Source organism: Tinamus guttatus, unplaced genomic scaffold (assembly GCF_059628265.1).
Source record: "Tinamus guttatus ecotype Peru unplaced genomic scaffold, ASM5962826v1 Tinamus_guttatus_pri_ptg000083l, whole genome shotgun sequence".
Classification (NCBI taxonomy): Eukaryota; Metazoa; Chordata; class Aves; order Tinamiformes; family Tinamidae; genus Tinamus; species Tinamus guttatus.
In genome coordinates this window covers 1212433-1228028 of record NW_028288617.1, presented here as the reverse complement: position 1 = coordinate 1228028, position 15596 = coordinate 1212433, and the positions used below count along the sequence as shown (strand labels likewise).

The window sequence follows — 15596 nt, the reverse complement described above, 5'->3', positions numbered from 1 at the left end:
GCCTTTCATTTCCAAGGATCTATATTAGGGAAATTAATAACTTTTCAAACTAAACTACACAAAAATATTGACTCTCTCCGTGCTGCTTTGTTACCAGTGGTTTGCTAATGCAGTTTTGCTTGCCTGGTAAAGGGCGGTTGGAATAGCTCACACCCACCACCCATCACCCCTGACTTGATGCCTAAGGAAAAATAGCTTGTCCTGAGGCAGCTCTAGCAGGCATTCACAGACCTTTCTTATTACGTTTAATACACTCTTAATGTAGAGAGGAGGCTTTATGGAAGCTGGGTAGAGGGCTTTTAAGTTCTAGGACTTGAAAAGAGCCTACAGGAATTTCTAGGGACCGAGCGTTTTGTTCCAACTTTGCTTGGTGCCTCCCCGAAGGTCTCCGTGTCTCTCCTTGTCGTTGGCGCTTTCCATGGCGTGGCTCATGCTGGGCGGGCGTTAATGTGTGCCGTGGAAGCAGTTTAGGAGAGCAAGTGGCAATGGAAACTCACTTCAAATACGCTGCTGTAACACCAGTGAGCCAGGACAAGTTAGACCTCAGTCAGTGAGGAAGAACAACCGCTTCTATGAATACAGGAACTCTCTGTTTATTTTTATTTCAAGCTCTGAGTGGGTATGGAGAAAGCTAATAAATACAGACAGGAAGACGAGAGTTATAAAGCAGATTACTATCTAAACCTTTCCTTTTATGTTCAGGCCTGAAGAAAGTGACTATGAGGATTGCTAACATTTTTTTTTCCTTTTTTCTCCTGTTTGTTTATTCTTTAATGGGCATTTTAAGTGTTAGCGTTAAACTTCAGTCATTTGGTGTCAACTGGCACGTCAGTACCTATGGAATATTGCTGTTAGATTCAGCCCAAGTTTTGGCTGTCAGCTTTGCTTGACAAAAGGAATTTTGAAAACTGTTTAAAAATGCATGTGCTTAATTGTCTTAATGAGGGACATCTCTTTGTTTACTAAACCCAAGGCACTGAATCGAATGCCTTTCTGGGAGTGTTGCAGGATACAGTATTGAAGAAAGTGGCGTGTGTGTGTTTGAACCATGGGCATTTAAGAATTATTTAGCAACTAACCATTTCTGTGAAGGAGAGAAAACACTTTTTGGATTAAACTTCAAAAAATTTAAAGTTCCGCTTACTCTATTTTATTTAATTTACACTGTCAGTGACGTTACTGAACTACCCCTCTCAAAAGATGGGTAAATTTGTGGTTTTACCCACATTCATTGTTTTTATTGATCATTTCTCTTTGTGGTGGTATGTTTTGTTTGTTGTCCCCTTCTACCCGACGGAAGACTTGAATTCCTTAGAAACTGTAAGCACAAATATGTTTATGCAATGATAAAAAGGAACAGCTGGGATGTAGTAAGCTCCTTTATAAAGTGCTGCTGGTGATTTTCATTAGTGACTGTACTACTTTTGCTGTTCTGGTTCTGGTTAAGTTTAGTAGCTAGGGCATGTGGGAGTTATTGTTCTTTCATGTTACTTATCTGATTAGATAAGCAGGGAATTAAAATGAGGTCACTAACCCCATTTTTCATAGAACCCAGATTTTCACCCATGCATATATGTTTTGCCAGACATCTAATCCCAATGTATTTCCAATGCATCTGTTAACATGATGTCTAAGAAGGATATGCTGCCTCAAAAGGCAAATTTCTTAATTTCAGTCAACTGTGTGTATCCCACTTTGTCTTCTTCCTTTTATTTATTTCCTCGTTATGCCTTTTCAGAGTATATCTTGTGTTAATGTAATGCGTTTATCTCAGTTGTTTGTGGGCCTTGGGGAAAGGCTGCAGGGGCAATATCTTATCAAAGAGATGTCCATGACATTCGGTGAAATGTGGAGACCTATATTCAAATACCTCATTTTATGAGTCAGAACTTCGCAGCATTTTTTTCTTGTGCGTTTTTACATTTGGTTTAGTCTGTTGCTAAACTTGTGAGTAATCCTTGTGTTTAAATCTCAAATGGTTGCTTGCTTAAAAGCTTAGCAGTTATGTTTACTAAATTCTCTGTTCTTCCTTCTTTCAGGCTTCATAATCAACCAACAGACAAACAAGATTTCAGTGATATCCTCAAACCAGAGAAACTAATATATGAGGACCTTGAAGAACATGTTTCTTCCCTTGAATGTAAGTTTTGGTGCATTAAGCATATTTTAAGCAGTTATTCCAGTAATTTGAGAGAGAAATGCATCATAGTTTTGTTTTGTCTTCCTTTGATTGAATTTATTTTGCCTTAGGCTTATCAGAGACTGTTAGTGGAGGGACCTAAAAATGATAATTTATATGGTGGGGAGGAAAAAAAGTGTTTATAGAACATAACAATTGCAAGATAGTTGACGTGGTAATTTGAGACTATGGTTGGAGAGGAAAAAAATCAGATGCTGTGAATAAGAAAAAGCGTGTTAGTTGATGAGGGACTAATTTTCTTCATGTTTGCATCTTTAGAGGGCCAAGTTATATATTAATAAGTAGATATTAAAATACAGTTGGTTCTGTAATTTGGATTTATCCTTCAAAACTTGCATAATCTTGTTCTGGTTATTTCATTAGGTCTTACACTTGTTTTAGGTAAGTGTAAAACTGTATAGAAGAAAGTGTGTTCTTCTTTGCACTTAAAAGCAAAATGTGTAAGTCTGTGAATTAACTTGAGGTCCTGTTATATTTACTGCATAAAGCAAGACTCCAAGGAGTGTTCATTATGGAACAGTTTTGGAGCAGTATTACTAAGTATAATTCCGAAGATGAGTTTCTGCAGCCATTATGGCTTCCATTATTAATTTTTTCCCCTTAAGTCACTGAGGTTTAAATAGTGTGTTATGTGCTAGAAATTGCTTTAGAGCCTCTGTAAATGTGAGAAAAACATGTGAAACTACAATGGCCATGATCCATATCTCTGAGTGGGTTTGGAGCATATGGTTACGTTGCCAAAACGAGAATTTAATCCTACTATTTTTCCTCTGAGATGAGCATTTTATTCATTTACTTTTCTGCTACTTGCAGGGAGAGCTTTTTCCTTGTATGCTGCTTTATGCTGCCTAGTGCAAAAATGTTTCCTTCGCCTTTATGTGCTGCAGTTAAGCCTGCATGGTCAGTTTTAGCGAGTTAGAAAGGAACTAGCAAAGATTAATGTACTTTATAGTCGCTTACATGTGGGGAGAGAAATGGGAAATGAAGTCCATAGCTGCGCTGCTGCTTTTTTCAGCCTGTGAGGGACACCCAAAGGTTAGGCCTGAGCAGCCTCAGCTACTGGGAAGCTGCTACTGAGAAGGCTGCGAGCAGCGTGCGTCGCTTTTCCACGTCTGTTAGCCCTGGCAAACAGGCGGCAATTATCCTGTGGGAGAAGCAGAACCACTGGTTTCCCGGAAAATGTAATTCCCAACCAGTGAGTGTTTTTCTTGGCCCAGTTCTTTGGTTATTCTTTTTGCTTTTGGTTAGGTCGTATTTCATAGGCTCACTCCTCTGAACTGCGTGTTTGGTTAACATAGAAAAAAAACAAGTCTGTTTACACAGGAAACGTGCCGAGGGTATTTAGTGATAACAAGAGGAAAATGACTGAGCTGTGCATTTCTCCCTGAATCTTGCTCACAATAATGGTTGTTTTAAATTTACCTGTTTTCATTTTCTTTTTACGAGCTTTTAAGTGCTTACAAGCTTTTAATGTGAACAGAGCCCGTAGCCACTGACGAGACTTTCTGCTCTTCTCGTATGTTAATTATGTTTGATTCATTTAATTTTATATTAGAGACTTTTAGAAACATATTCTGTATTTCATATTGCATTTATTTTATCAATATTAGACTAGACTGACCTTTTTTTTTAGTAATTAGACCTGAGTAGATGCAGTGCTCGATTAGTTTTTCACTGTATCATTGCTTGACATGGGGCAGACCAAAGAATAATGTAAAGAGTTTGAAGATATTGTTGTTTTCTAAAATAATGTGGTTGAGTACATTATTTTACTTGAGTTAGATTGCATCGAAAGAAAACCTCAATATGTGTAGTAGGAGCTTAGAAAGATTAAAAAGGAGAGAGAGTGTCCCAAAAGGATTGAAAAGGAGGGAGAATTTCCAAGAAAAATTTTAGTGTGTGGAGGAAGCCTGTAAAATCTAAAAAGTATCATCTGTAATATAATATATGCACTGAAAGAATGAGAGGAGAAGGAGAGAAGGAAAACCAGACTGTGAAAGCAAAGGTTTTCTTTCCCACTAGAGAACATGAAAAGCCCTTTAATCCTAACATGAGCAAGCTTGAGCAAGAGAAGATTGGAATTTCTGTTGGCAGTAGTGGCCATTCGTTGATCTGACCGTCTTCAGGGCATAAATTGTCTCTCACCACAATTGCATAAAAGAAGGAAAATATACAAAGAATAAGTTACTGTTTATTTTCTTTGCAGAATGGGTAAGGGGATTGTTACTGTATTATTTTGTTGGATTTTCCGTTTGGGTGGTTAAGTAATTTTTAGAAGTTAGATGCAATATTTAACAGAACCATGTTTTTGATAGAAGCTCTTTGGCTATATAAACAAGTATCAGTACAGCAGATATTGTAGATCTTGCTTAAAGCCTTTTTCATGACTCATTCGCATCTTATAAATATTAAAAATATTAAAATATTAAAATATTAAAAATATTAAATAGTGTGATGGATTATTCCTTACAAGTTGTGCAGCTCTGTCTCAAAAGTAGTGTAAAGGTATCCATGAGATGCCACTCTGCTAAGCATTACATATATCCTGAGAACTGACTGATTCTTCATATGGAAATAATTTCTATGTTGATAACATTGTAATTTAAACCTAATGTTAAAGAGAGCAAAAAAAGGTAGTAGATTTTTAGTTTTTCTTTGAGTATGACAGCCCATTGTTTATAGACCACGTGTAAACTTGGCCTTCCTAAGGATAGCTGCTAGGACGGCCTGTCGTTTTTGAAAGAAACTGGAAGCATTTTCATAGCTTTGCTAGACTGACAGTTCAGCCCAGACTTTCTCTGATGCTTTAAAAATCCTTTACAAAATTAACTGAAGCAACTCACACCTTTCTGAGAATGAGGCTAATTAGGTGCTTAGTTTGTCCTTATCCCAAATATTTCCATTTTATTACAACATGGAAAAAAAAATGGTTGAAATCATGATGGTAATTGAAGGATGGATGGTTAATTTTTATTTACAACTTTATCCAGCTCATAAGGTGAAACTTAAGGTATCTGTGCTTTATTACATTAAATTCCTGAAAAATAATGGTCCTGTACAGTTCAGGTTGGGTAGCTTGAGCCCGTGGATACATTTGACTTTTATTTCTTTACTTACTCTCTCCCATAAAATTGGGGCAGTTTCCATGTGTGTGTTTTGCATATAAAGAAGCAGTTGAGTACAGCAGTGAGGAGGATCACAGAAGAAATGCAGCGTTTTGTGGGGTGAGACACACATTTTTCAAGGAGAACAAAATACAGGGTAGAATATCTGAGTTAGCCGTGTCAATCCTTATCTATCGTGAAGTGCATTGAAGAAGTCAGATATCCTACTAAAGAAACAGGATGTGAGCAGATATACTAAAAAAGCTGCATATGCATGAAAAGGATGAACTAGAGTTGGACACATTATTTTTTTGTATTACACAGCTTAATTATGTAAGAAACGAAAGTGTTCTGATGCTCTTTTGTATATTTAGCCTTGAATCTGTTTTGTGTTTGTAACGCAGATGTGTTCCAATAGCTAATTTCAAAACCAACAATTCTGTAATTAAAGGAGCAAGCACAGCCTATGATAATTCTTCATTCTTAGGGCCAAGCTGGAGGGAAAATGCTCAATTAGTGCTTATATTTATGTTCTAATTTAGCCATTCCCACACTTGGTGTCCTTTCCTTTGCCCCGCCGTTGCAATTACAGAATAATGAAGCTATTGTTCAAATATCTTCTGCAGATGAGGGGGACATTCCAGAGCAGTGCGGAAGCGCCGTCCCGCACCCAGCCGAGGACGTGCTCCTCGGAAACGGTGTCACCGCGCCAGCAACAGCCGCCAGGGACAGCCCGCCGGCGCAGCAGGACGGCAGTGAGTGAGGATGTACAGATACTTATGCTGAAGTGATTGAACACTTTCTCGGAAAGTGGTGGTTCTCTAATAAAGGGGAAGGAGTGCTTTCTTCTCCTTTATTGCACGAGGATTGCTTTTTCAACCTTGTACTTTTTTTTTTTTTTTAATTATTTTAAGACCCCCACCTCATCTGATGGAGAAAGAGTTTGATTTTTTGTTTTTAGAAAGATTATTAAATATAATTTCTCCTATTAAATATAATTTCTCCTCTTGATAGAAATAAGACTTTAGAACTATAGAAAATACCTATTTTCCATGCTGCATATCTGAATTTTTTGTTTTGATTTTTGTGATTCATAATTCACAAAGTTTACTATCATACGATGATTTAATTCTTTGGCTAGGTGAGAAAGATTTCAGTGCTGCCCAGGCAACTTTTCTAGTTAGTTCTGGTAACATTACAATTATTTTTATGTAGAGCAGGGTTTTCTAGCTTCTAATAATTCCCAGTACTTTGTTTGACTGTCTAATTGCTATCTGAATACTGTTCTGCTTCCATAGGTTTAAGAATCTACTGGTCAAAATAGAGCTTCCTTAAATAATTTTCAGAAGTTCTAAAAGTGTTTTGGCTTTATAATATATATATATATATATATATATATATATATATATATATATAAATCCAACCACATTCCATGTGAGCTGCATGAATTTTGAGATAGCAGATACATGTGTAAGCAGACACTGACATCTTCTTTTAGCACCTAAGTCAATACTTCAGTGGAGGATTACATGCACATACATAGGAATTTTCAGATTTAGAGAGAAAGTCTGTAATAGCAATGAGAAATGGACTGGGAGATTTTCCCACTCCTTCTCTCTACTTTTAGCTCTTGGGGAGGCCTATAGCAAAGTAGAACCATGGAGAGGTGGAGACAAATACGTGTGTGAGGGGCTGGTAGAGGGGGATGTATACGCCTGCATGCACACATGTTAACACCCATGTGCCTACATACATAAACTTATACACATGAGGAAAATATCTAGTTGTTTCTCATTTTCTATTAATGCCATATAGGAACTGGCTGTCTACTTGTATGTCCTTGATTTTGCACAACTTAATCACAAACAGGGTTTGTTACCGAGCTGCTTCTTACAGTGGCTTTCAGTGTTTGCTACTCTAGCAGATCACTGAACAACGTAAAACCAGAATTTATTACAATGTATTTAAATTCACGATATAAATCAAGTCATGGATGTTGAAATAACTTTCCACAGCTGTGTTGCATCAAAGACAGACTGAACAACAGAAGAGTGAAGATGAGAAAATGTTAGAAGAAGAAAGAGGGGAGAGGGAAGAAAGACACAGAGAGCAAGAAGCAGCTTTGGGAAGAGAGCAAGAAGGACTGGAAAAGCTGAACGAGGAGATGGTGACTCCTTAGTATTTTAATTTCTGATAGTAACGTGGCTTTGTCATGCTGTATATTTAAGACTGATGTGTGTGTTACTTGGTTAAAAACAAATTTTACGCTTTTTTGAAAGGTGAAGTAATAGAGGTTACCTTCTTTTATGTATGTATGTGATTAACCAAAGAGTTTTGCTAAAATTGCTTCTTATGTCAAGGAACTTTCTCACCTGAAGCAGATACTTTTTCTTCTGTGCTTCATTCAGATGTGTTAGAGTGTGATTTTTTTAAATTACATAGTTTGGGGCTTAAGCAATAACTTAATTCATCTTTAACTGAATATAACAAGTTTAATCGTGTTTAGACTGGCACATTTTACTGAACTTAATATGAAGTTCTGTATTTATTACAACTTGTAGATACTCTTCTTGAGCTAATCAATATTTAATTTTGATTTTGTGTCCTGAAGCGTGTCCAAGACTTGATGAAAACAGATGAAGAAAAAGAAGATAAGGAAAAATCTGAAAACAGTCATTCTGGTGCTGGAGATAATGTAAGGGGCTCTTCTCAAAATCCATTAGAAAAATACATGAAAATAATTCAGCAGAGAAGAGAGCAGGAACTGGCCAACAAGGTGATTATTTCAAAACTAGATCCTACAAAAATCAGTTATTTAAATTGGTTTCTTGTTAAGTATGTTTAGTATGAAAACAATATTGTTTCTTCTTCATTCAGAAGATTAATTAAAAAACCTCCTGAGGTGAATGATTGGATTAGTATTGAAGAAATGTGTTAATGTAAAAGGGAAAAAATGAAATTTTCTTTGATAAGTTTTTTTTTTTGTTCAGCTATGCTGTGTTTTGTTAGCTACTAAAGCACTACATTTTAATTTAAATATCTGCAATTTTAGTAGCCTTCATTTAATAAGCTGTTTCAGTAAGCTGTCTTAAAATGCAGATGCTATTACTGGAGTCACTGATAAAATTAGATGTAAGAACCAGTGACAGAAACTGTATTTTCCTCTTTGCTTCCAGGATTCAAAAAAAGAAGAACTGGAAGAATTATCACTTATGGAAGGACTTGGATCTAGTGATAAAGATGACAGGTAAGGCATTAAGGTATTATTAAGCACATCTGTTACTCCTTACTAATAAATAGGATAAATATTTATAAATAAAGAACAAGATAAACTTGTAATGAAAACCTAGTATCTTGAAAAATTAAGGACCCTCCCAATTCTCATACAAGAAAAGGTAATTTTCCTTGCACTATATTGAATCAGGATCTAGAAGCCCATTCAGTGATGTTCCAAAAGGTGCAATTCAAACTTTTAATCTGCAGCAGAGCAGCCCCTCTGTTACTTCAGTTCACTAAAGGATCAGGGATTCTCCCAAAGCATTGACCAAAATTTGTTAGCACTGCAGGTTGCTTGCTTGTAGGCTTTTATTAGCATTGAATCCAGCATTGATTTAGAAGTAGCAGCACAGACATATAACAGACTAATTTACATACTGTTTTTGGAGAGATTTTAGCAACCTGTGCTAAGCTGTCTTAGTCCATTTGCTGTGATTTTCTTTAGAAACCAATAGTAAGGTTATATAGTTTTCAGTTGCTTGATAGGAAAAAATCATTCTCTGTCAAGTCTTTCTGTTTGCATGGAAACTCAAGTTCCTCTCTAAAACCAGTATGTATATTTAAGATGAAGTACTTTGGATTCATTCTAATCCTTTTATTCTTATTTTTTCTTCCTCTCCCAAATCCAGTGCTGCAGGCATTTCTCACGGAGAGGCTGATGAGAGTTTCTGGTGAACAGCAGCTTTCCCTAATACTCTGGCTGTAAGTGAAGCTGTGTGAAACGTTACAGCCTACACGAGCATCGCAGGCTGTATAATTACAAATGTGTAAAAATGGTACGAGCTGGCTCATCACCTCAGCCATGGAATTCAAATAGGTGCCTTGCTAGTTCATAAGGATGCCTGTCCTTGGCGTGTGGTGATGGGGGAGCAAAGCAGCATCAAGAGACAGATGGGTATGTTCAGGTAAATTGGTTTGACGTTGAGTTTCTCTAGTTTGTAAGTGTTGTTTGCCTTCCCCGTTCTGCGTTATGTATTACAGATAGTAGGTCTCAAAGAAACAGCGTAAGTGTAACAAGAACTTCAAATATTGCTTGTTCTTAAAGGTTCTCTTTGGAGAACCTTGGCTGGTGCAGTTTTAAGAGCAGAGTGTGACAGAACCAAAATAAACAGTCCCCCCTTGTCCCTAGTTTAAGGGAAACAAACACTTCTAAAAGCAGCTTTATTTCAAGCATTGCTTTTTTTTTTTGTATTAACCAGTCCAAAATGGAGAGATTCCAATAAAAGTGCTATTTAACTCCTCTTTATTTAAGCTTTGTATTTTGTAGGTAGATTATAGGCAAGATCATTAAACTTTATTTACAATATAAAATACAGTATTTCTAATCAATGAAGTAATGGCAGTTGGCAGCATATAGTACAACTCACACTGCATTTGTGGCTGCTCCTCCTGACCTAAGTACAAGAATATGAAGCCAAGTTTGACAGAATTTAGGGGCAAAAACTCAAACTCTGTCTTGAATTTATTGGATGTGAAACGCTGTGTACTAAAAACGTGACAGAAATAAACGCTTTGCTTTTTTTTTAATTAAGATAAAGAGTCATTTGGCGGCTCGTCCAGTTTTACACGCTGCCGAATTTGGTATTGCAGCAAATTTGGAATTTACGAGGTGTCTAAGAGGCTCCTTCTGTTTGAGGTCAAGAACGGGATGGTAGCGCGTGTTGCATTATGCTGGCCTGGAGCAACCATCAAAACTTAGTGCTAGAAAAGCCTTCAGCCTGCTCCCCCCTAGGGCAGCTTGCACCTGCAGGGCCTCCTTTCCCAGCACATCATCGAATGGATACTACTGACCAAAATGTGTTGAGCTGCTTAAGATAGAGATGTAAGAGCATAGAGATGCACTGGTATTAGAGTAGCTGTAAGTCTGTTTTCAAATAAGCATACACAAGTGTTGTCTATTATCTACAAATATTTATTTTAACACTTGGATGTAACTACAGGAAGCCCTTGGCACTGATAGAAAATATTGATTCACTGTTAGGTTACAAAAATTTATACATAGCAAAATTTAATGCTCTTTACATAAAAATATTAGACTACTTAAACAAAACTTCAAAAACTCCCAGTAATAGCTACACTGAATTAGAAAAGAATTAGGCTTTAAGACACTGCCTCCATGATTACCCTTATGCAAACACTGGGCTAGAACGTCACCTGCATTGCTGTAGAAATGTCTCCTTCATGCAACAGGTAAGAACATACACTAGGCTATTTTGTCATATTTGCTCTACATTGATCAACTTTGCCCCTTGTTTTGAAACTGTCAAATTAGACTTCAATATTTAATAAAGAAAAAACAAAACATATTTGATGTTTAATTAAACCCCCCCAACTGTCTTCTCATTTAATACTGACTTGAAGAAACTTGTGCTTCCTTTTACTTATGTTCAGCAAACAGTCAAAACTATCAAACCACACGTCAGCTTAACATGGGTATGACCTAAATATTTATTTTTTCAAATGACTGATGTATTTTACTCTTCCCCCAACATTTATAGATATATCATATAGAACAAACACCAAATATACCATCACTAATACTCAAGATATCACTGAATGCTTCTGAAAAAAAACATTAAATAGAAGGCAGACTTCTATGGGAAATGACTTTAAAATGGCACCTTTTTTTTTTCTGAACACCACATTTTCTTAATGTTGTAGTTAATTTGTAAAAAGGAAAACACGTAAGCACTGACTATAAATTTGCTAAGCACCAAGATAGAGAAAGGTGGACATCCTGTATTCTGCTTTATGGCTGTATTCTTTTTTTTTTTTATTGTTTGTGTAAAACTCTGCAAAATTACTTCTCCGCTCGTTTGGAGTAGTTAAATTGGTGTCATTTTAATAAGGTAACACTTTTCACTTAAAATGTAGGATAATGGTCTCCTGCTGCTATATAAATGCTAAGACATTTATAGAAAATAAATATTAAGGCAAAGCTGACATTTATTTTCCAAGAAGGGGATCATTATCCAGATCCAAGGATCTACATTCCATTAAATAGTTAATAAAAAGATTAAAACTTGGGACATATGTTCAACACTCATGTAAGCACAGTCCAGTGACTGCTTCTTCATAAAAAAAGTGGCACAAAAGTAGATTCCTGGGGCCCAGTTAAACAGGGGCCAGAGACTGCCCTGTTAATAACTTAGTTGTCTGGTAAATACTGCAACTGTGCTGTCAAACGAGCACAAGTAGTTAAACTCTTGAGCTAGCCACAGTTTCATGTGGTATATAAATTAAGACTAAGTAAGTCCCACGTTGTGCATGTGCCTTTGTACAGGGCCTGCACAAAGATCTGCTGCTTGCTGGTTTGCAGCACCCGCTGCCGTCCTGGGCAGGGATTCATGCTGTGGTACCCAGTAAATACCCAAAGTCCTAAGGAAGAATAATTTGGTCACCAGTTGTGAAGTGTTGCCTTTTAAAATGCCTGCACTAAACCCTCCATTCTCTGTATTAAGGGATGGAAGATTACCCGCAGGAAGCGTTCCCTATGTACAGGTCTCCAGGAGTTTGAATTTGAAGCTTTTGCACTTCGCATTATTTTGTTTGGTAGACACAGATCGGTGCTGCAGAGCAGCTAGTGGCTGATTTGTCAGAGCTACCGAATTCTTCTGCTCAATTACTGTGGCAAACATTTATGTGAAAGAATTGAGTTGCTCTTTGGACCGAGACTGGATGTCCTGAAGCTCCTGCTCTTCTTTTGCTTTGATATCCTGGTAGGCCTGCATTTTGCTCGCATCCTTTAAGTAGGCCCAGTTAGAGGACAGTATCATGAGGAAGTGGATCTGGAAGAGAAGGGTGAGCATGATGGCTAGTGAGCATGGCAAGAGGCAAAGCAAGCTGCTAGTTAGATTAATAGACGCTCCTTCAAGTCATAACCAAACGTTACTCTACGTTAATAAGCATTCTGTTACCAAAACAAGCACGGGGGCTACTTCAAATGGTCTCTAGGATTTTGCATGCTAATATTTAAGTTGGTTATTTAACATTTAGACAACGTTAGTATAAGTAATAAAGTGAGCTGGAGTTTTACTGACCAATTAAAATGCAGAATGGGGGAAAAGGAGAAAAAAAATGTTTTATATGTGGCAATTTATATAACGTGTAAACGAAAAGGTGCTCTGAAGAACTGCTCGCTAAGGCTGCGGTGTTTCTGTATGTACAGGCACAGAGGCTGCTACCTCTTGTTTTCCCCAACAAGCAGATGAGAATTCTGCCCCCACCTCCAAAAAAGACTAAAATTGTAAACAGTTTTATTTATGTGAACAAAGCTACATTAATGTATTGGAAAATTAAACAACAAAACGTGAGTCCAACACTAAGCAAAAGCATGCAATCTCCGAGTTAAGAAATCTTCATAACATATCTTTATAACTACACTTTAAACGCCCATTGTCTAACTTTTTAAGTCTTACACCAAGTATAGAAATTGGTTGGTGGGTCTTTTTGTTGCATTTTTCTTTCTCTAGTTTGTGAACACATCTCTTTTTCCAACTTCTTTTCAGCATACTTCATGCAAAAGAAATCTACATCTGCAAACACTGCTTCACCGCTCCTTTTTCACCATTGTAAACACGTCACTAGGATCTGTGCATGGTTTTGCTTCCCTTGCAGTCATACTTACATTTTTGAGATCTGGCTACTGAGAAATCAGTTACTAAAGTGCGAGCCGTGCAAAAATGGAAGTTAGCTAAACAGAGCTTCTTACGAGGTTGGGGTCCAAAGGAAGGTGGTGATTGTTTTACGCAGAGCTACTACAAGGACAGATTTTCTGCCAGAGAGAGCATGATTCGGCAATCACTTGAAAAATAAGTTTTAAAGAAAACAATAAATCAGCTTTATCATCCATACGCCAGAAATAGAGGCCAACAGATTCACAATACCTGGGCTTTGCCAGAAGATACTGGCACTGCTTTTATTATTATTTCATGTCATACACATTGCATGCTCCTGTTTCTTGTATTGGTGTTCAGGATGCAGAAGAACAAACTAGTACCTCCGACCCTGAACTGTTCCAGTTTTGTTTGAGAGAGAGATGACTGTTAGAAGCAAGCAGAGATTTTACCTGAAAACTTCCCATCTTCCAAAGGATCATTTACAACAGCCCTCGAGTAACTGAATCCTCTCAACGTGAACAAATAGCCAGATCTCATCCACATCATAGTTCATATACAAGAAGTCATTTTATTAATCTCATGAGCTAAACGACGCTTACTGAAGCTATTTACAGTTACTGTAACAAAATTCAAAAAGCTAGACTTTTAGCCTAGGGTGTCAGTGGTATTTCAAGCTACGCAATGCAGCTCTTTCTTTACTGGGCTTATACAATTTAGAATTTAGTGCAGCAATCTTCCTGACTCTTAAACTTCAAAACAGCATAGTTATATGTAGTAGCCATCATGTAGATCAGCTGGTGGAAGAGAACAAAATACAGGATAGTAAGATACAAAGGTTGACAGCTCAAAACACATTCGGGCAATTTTTGGTAACTACAACAGAGGTTATTCCGAGCTTCTTCCAGGATAAAGATGCAAGATCAGTATTTTGCCATTTACCTTTAGAGCATGGTCTACAAGCAGGCCTAAAGCTATCGTCCCGTCCAAGAACAGCCAATCTTAACACCCGCACTTGGCTGACAAGAAATTAGAGGCTGCTGACTAGGTAAGTGTTAGACTCTTGTCCCTTTGTCTAACCGCTGCCTTTCCCTGGCACTGCAGGGCTGGACTAGTCACAGTGCCTGGGTCCAGACGGAAGGAACAAGCAGTTACAAGCTACTGATCACTTCTAAACTACAAAAATGGGAAGTTTGGTTATAAAAACTGCAGAGTGAGGACTTTCAAAGGAGATATAGATACAAAGTGTTTTGGTTTGTTTTTCCTAAGCATGGAGGAAGCGAGTTAAGAAAACTTCTTAAGGCAAAAGCCTGAGACCCTCTGACTTGTAAAGACTAAAACCAGGCAAAAACTTTGCTACAAAAAGAGGTGTCAAGACAAGTTGAAAGTTTGCAGCAAATTACCAAGTTTAAAAGTTTTTTTTTTTTTAATTTCTTTTGCAGTTAAACCCTGTTATAGCTCCTGAAGTTAGAAAATCACAGTCAGTCAGTGTCAGAGCAGCTAAGCTGGACTTAGCTTGCTTTCCTTAATCGGTAGTACTACTATTTTTAAGATGTACGGAATTTAATTGCGAAATACCCTTGAACCTGAAAGGAATGCGTTACCCAAAAGCACCGCCAAAAATGCTACCTACCAGCGCTATGACGGTGGCACCAGCTCCAGCACAGGCCACGATGAACAGGTGATAAGACATGTAGAACTAGGAGGAGGGGGAACAAAAAGAAAAGAAAACATGTGAAAAACGTGCAAGTGCCCGGGGCGCCCCGCGCCTGTGCCCCTCGGCGGCGGGAGCCGCGCGCCGCTCGGCCTGGGTACCTCGTTGGTGTTGCAGATGTTCTCCAGGATGGGCCCGCACGCCTTGCCCGGCACCGCGTTCCACGGGATGATGCCTGAAACAGCAGGGCGAAAGGGACCTCATTCCTGCCCCTGCGTCGCGGCCCCCGCGTCGCGGCCCTCGCGCCCGCTCCTCTCCTCGCCCCGCTGTGGCGCGGGGCCTCGCTGACCCGCGCGGCTTTGCGCTGGCAGGAGGACTCCCAACGACTCGCTGCCGTTTGTGCCGCCTCCTTGCGCCAAAGCTCGCTGCCAAGGGACGTTCTCAGATGTGGTTTTCCCACATGGCAGCCACATGGCTGTTTCTGTGCGCCCCAGGCCCCGTCACACGCTGGCTGCTCCCCCACGCGTCACTGGAAGGGATGATCTACCCCTCGGAGGTGCTCGGCACCTTTCAGGATCGCCCCGGATATGCGATTCGGTACTAGGGTCGGTTCTACTCGAACAAGCACCTACTGTAGGGGAGTGTGAATATGGAGCCAGGGGGGATAATTTAGTACTAAAGGATTTATTTTTTCTGTTTTAGTTCCAGTAGGTAAAATGCATTAGGGGAACACTGCTCCAAGAAAA

At 38.4% G+C, this 15596-nt stretch overlaps 2 protein-coding genes across 7 annotated transcripts in view; one reads left to right on the top strand and one right to left on the bottom strand.

Moving 5' to 3' along the window:
- OFD1 (OFD1 centriole and centriolar satellite protein) overlaps positions 1 to 9273 on the top strand; it is a 31657-nt gene extending 22384 nt beyond the window's left edge. The window contains exons 17-22 of the mRNA XM_088520218.1: positions 2040 to 2140; positions 5931 to 6059; positions 7320 to 7471; positions 7916 to 8080; positions 8481 to 8551; positions 9210 to 9273. Of these exons, the coding sequence (XP_088376344.1) occupies positions 2040 to 2140; positions 5931 to 6059; positions 7320 to 7471; positions 7916 to 8080; positions 8481 to 8551; positions 9210 to 9255 (664 nt within the window). The 3' untranslated portion in view covers positions 9256 to 9273. The remainder of the gene's footprint in view (positions 1 to 2039; positions 2141 to 5930; positions 6060 to 7319; positions 7472 to 7915; positions 8081 to 8480; positions 8552 to 9209) is intronic.
- A 1198-nt stretch (positions 9274 to 10471) lies between these two features.
- GPM6B (glycoprotein M6B) overlaps positions 10472 to 15596 on the bottom strand; it is a 105567-nt gene continuing 100442 nt past the window's right edge. For 3 of the 6 annotated variants that reach the window (XM_088520237.1, XM_010221282.2, XM_010221285.2), the window contains 3 exons: positions 15012 to 15085; positions 14830 to 14895; positions 10472 to 12368 (listed from right to left, as the gene is read on the bottom strand). In XM_088520237.1, the coding sequence (XP_088376363.1) occupies positions 12219 to 12368; positions 14830 to 14895; positions 15012 to 15085 (290 nt within the window). In that variant the 3' untranslated portion in view covers positions 10472 to 12218. Of the gene's footprint in view, positions 13994 to 14829; positions 14896 to 15011; positions 15086 to 15596 lie in introns of all 6 variants that reach the window. The other 3 variants (XM_088520238.1, XM_088520239.1, XM_010221284.2) reach the window with 2 other exon arrangements.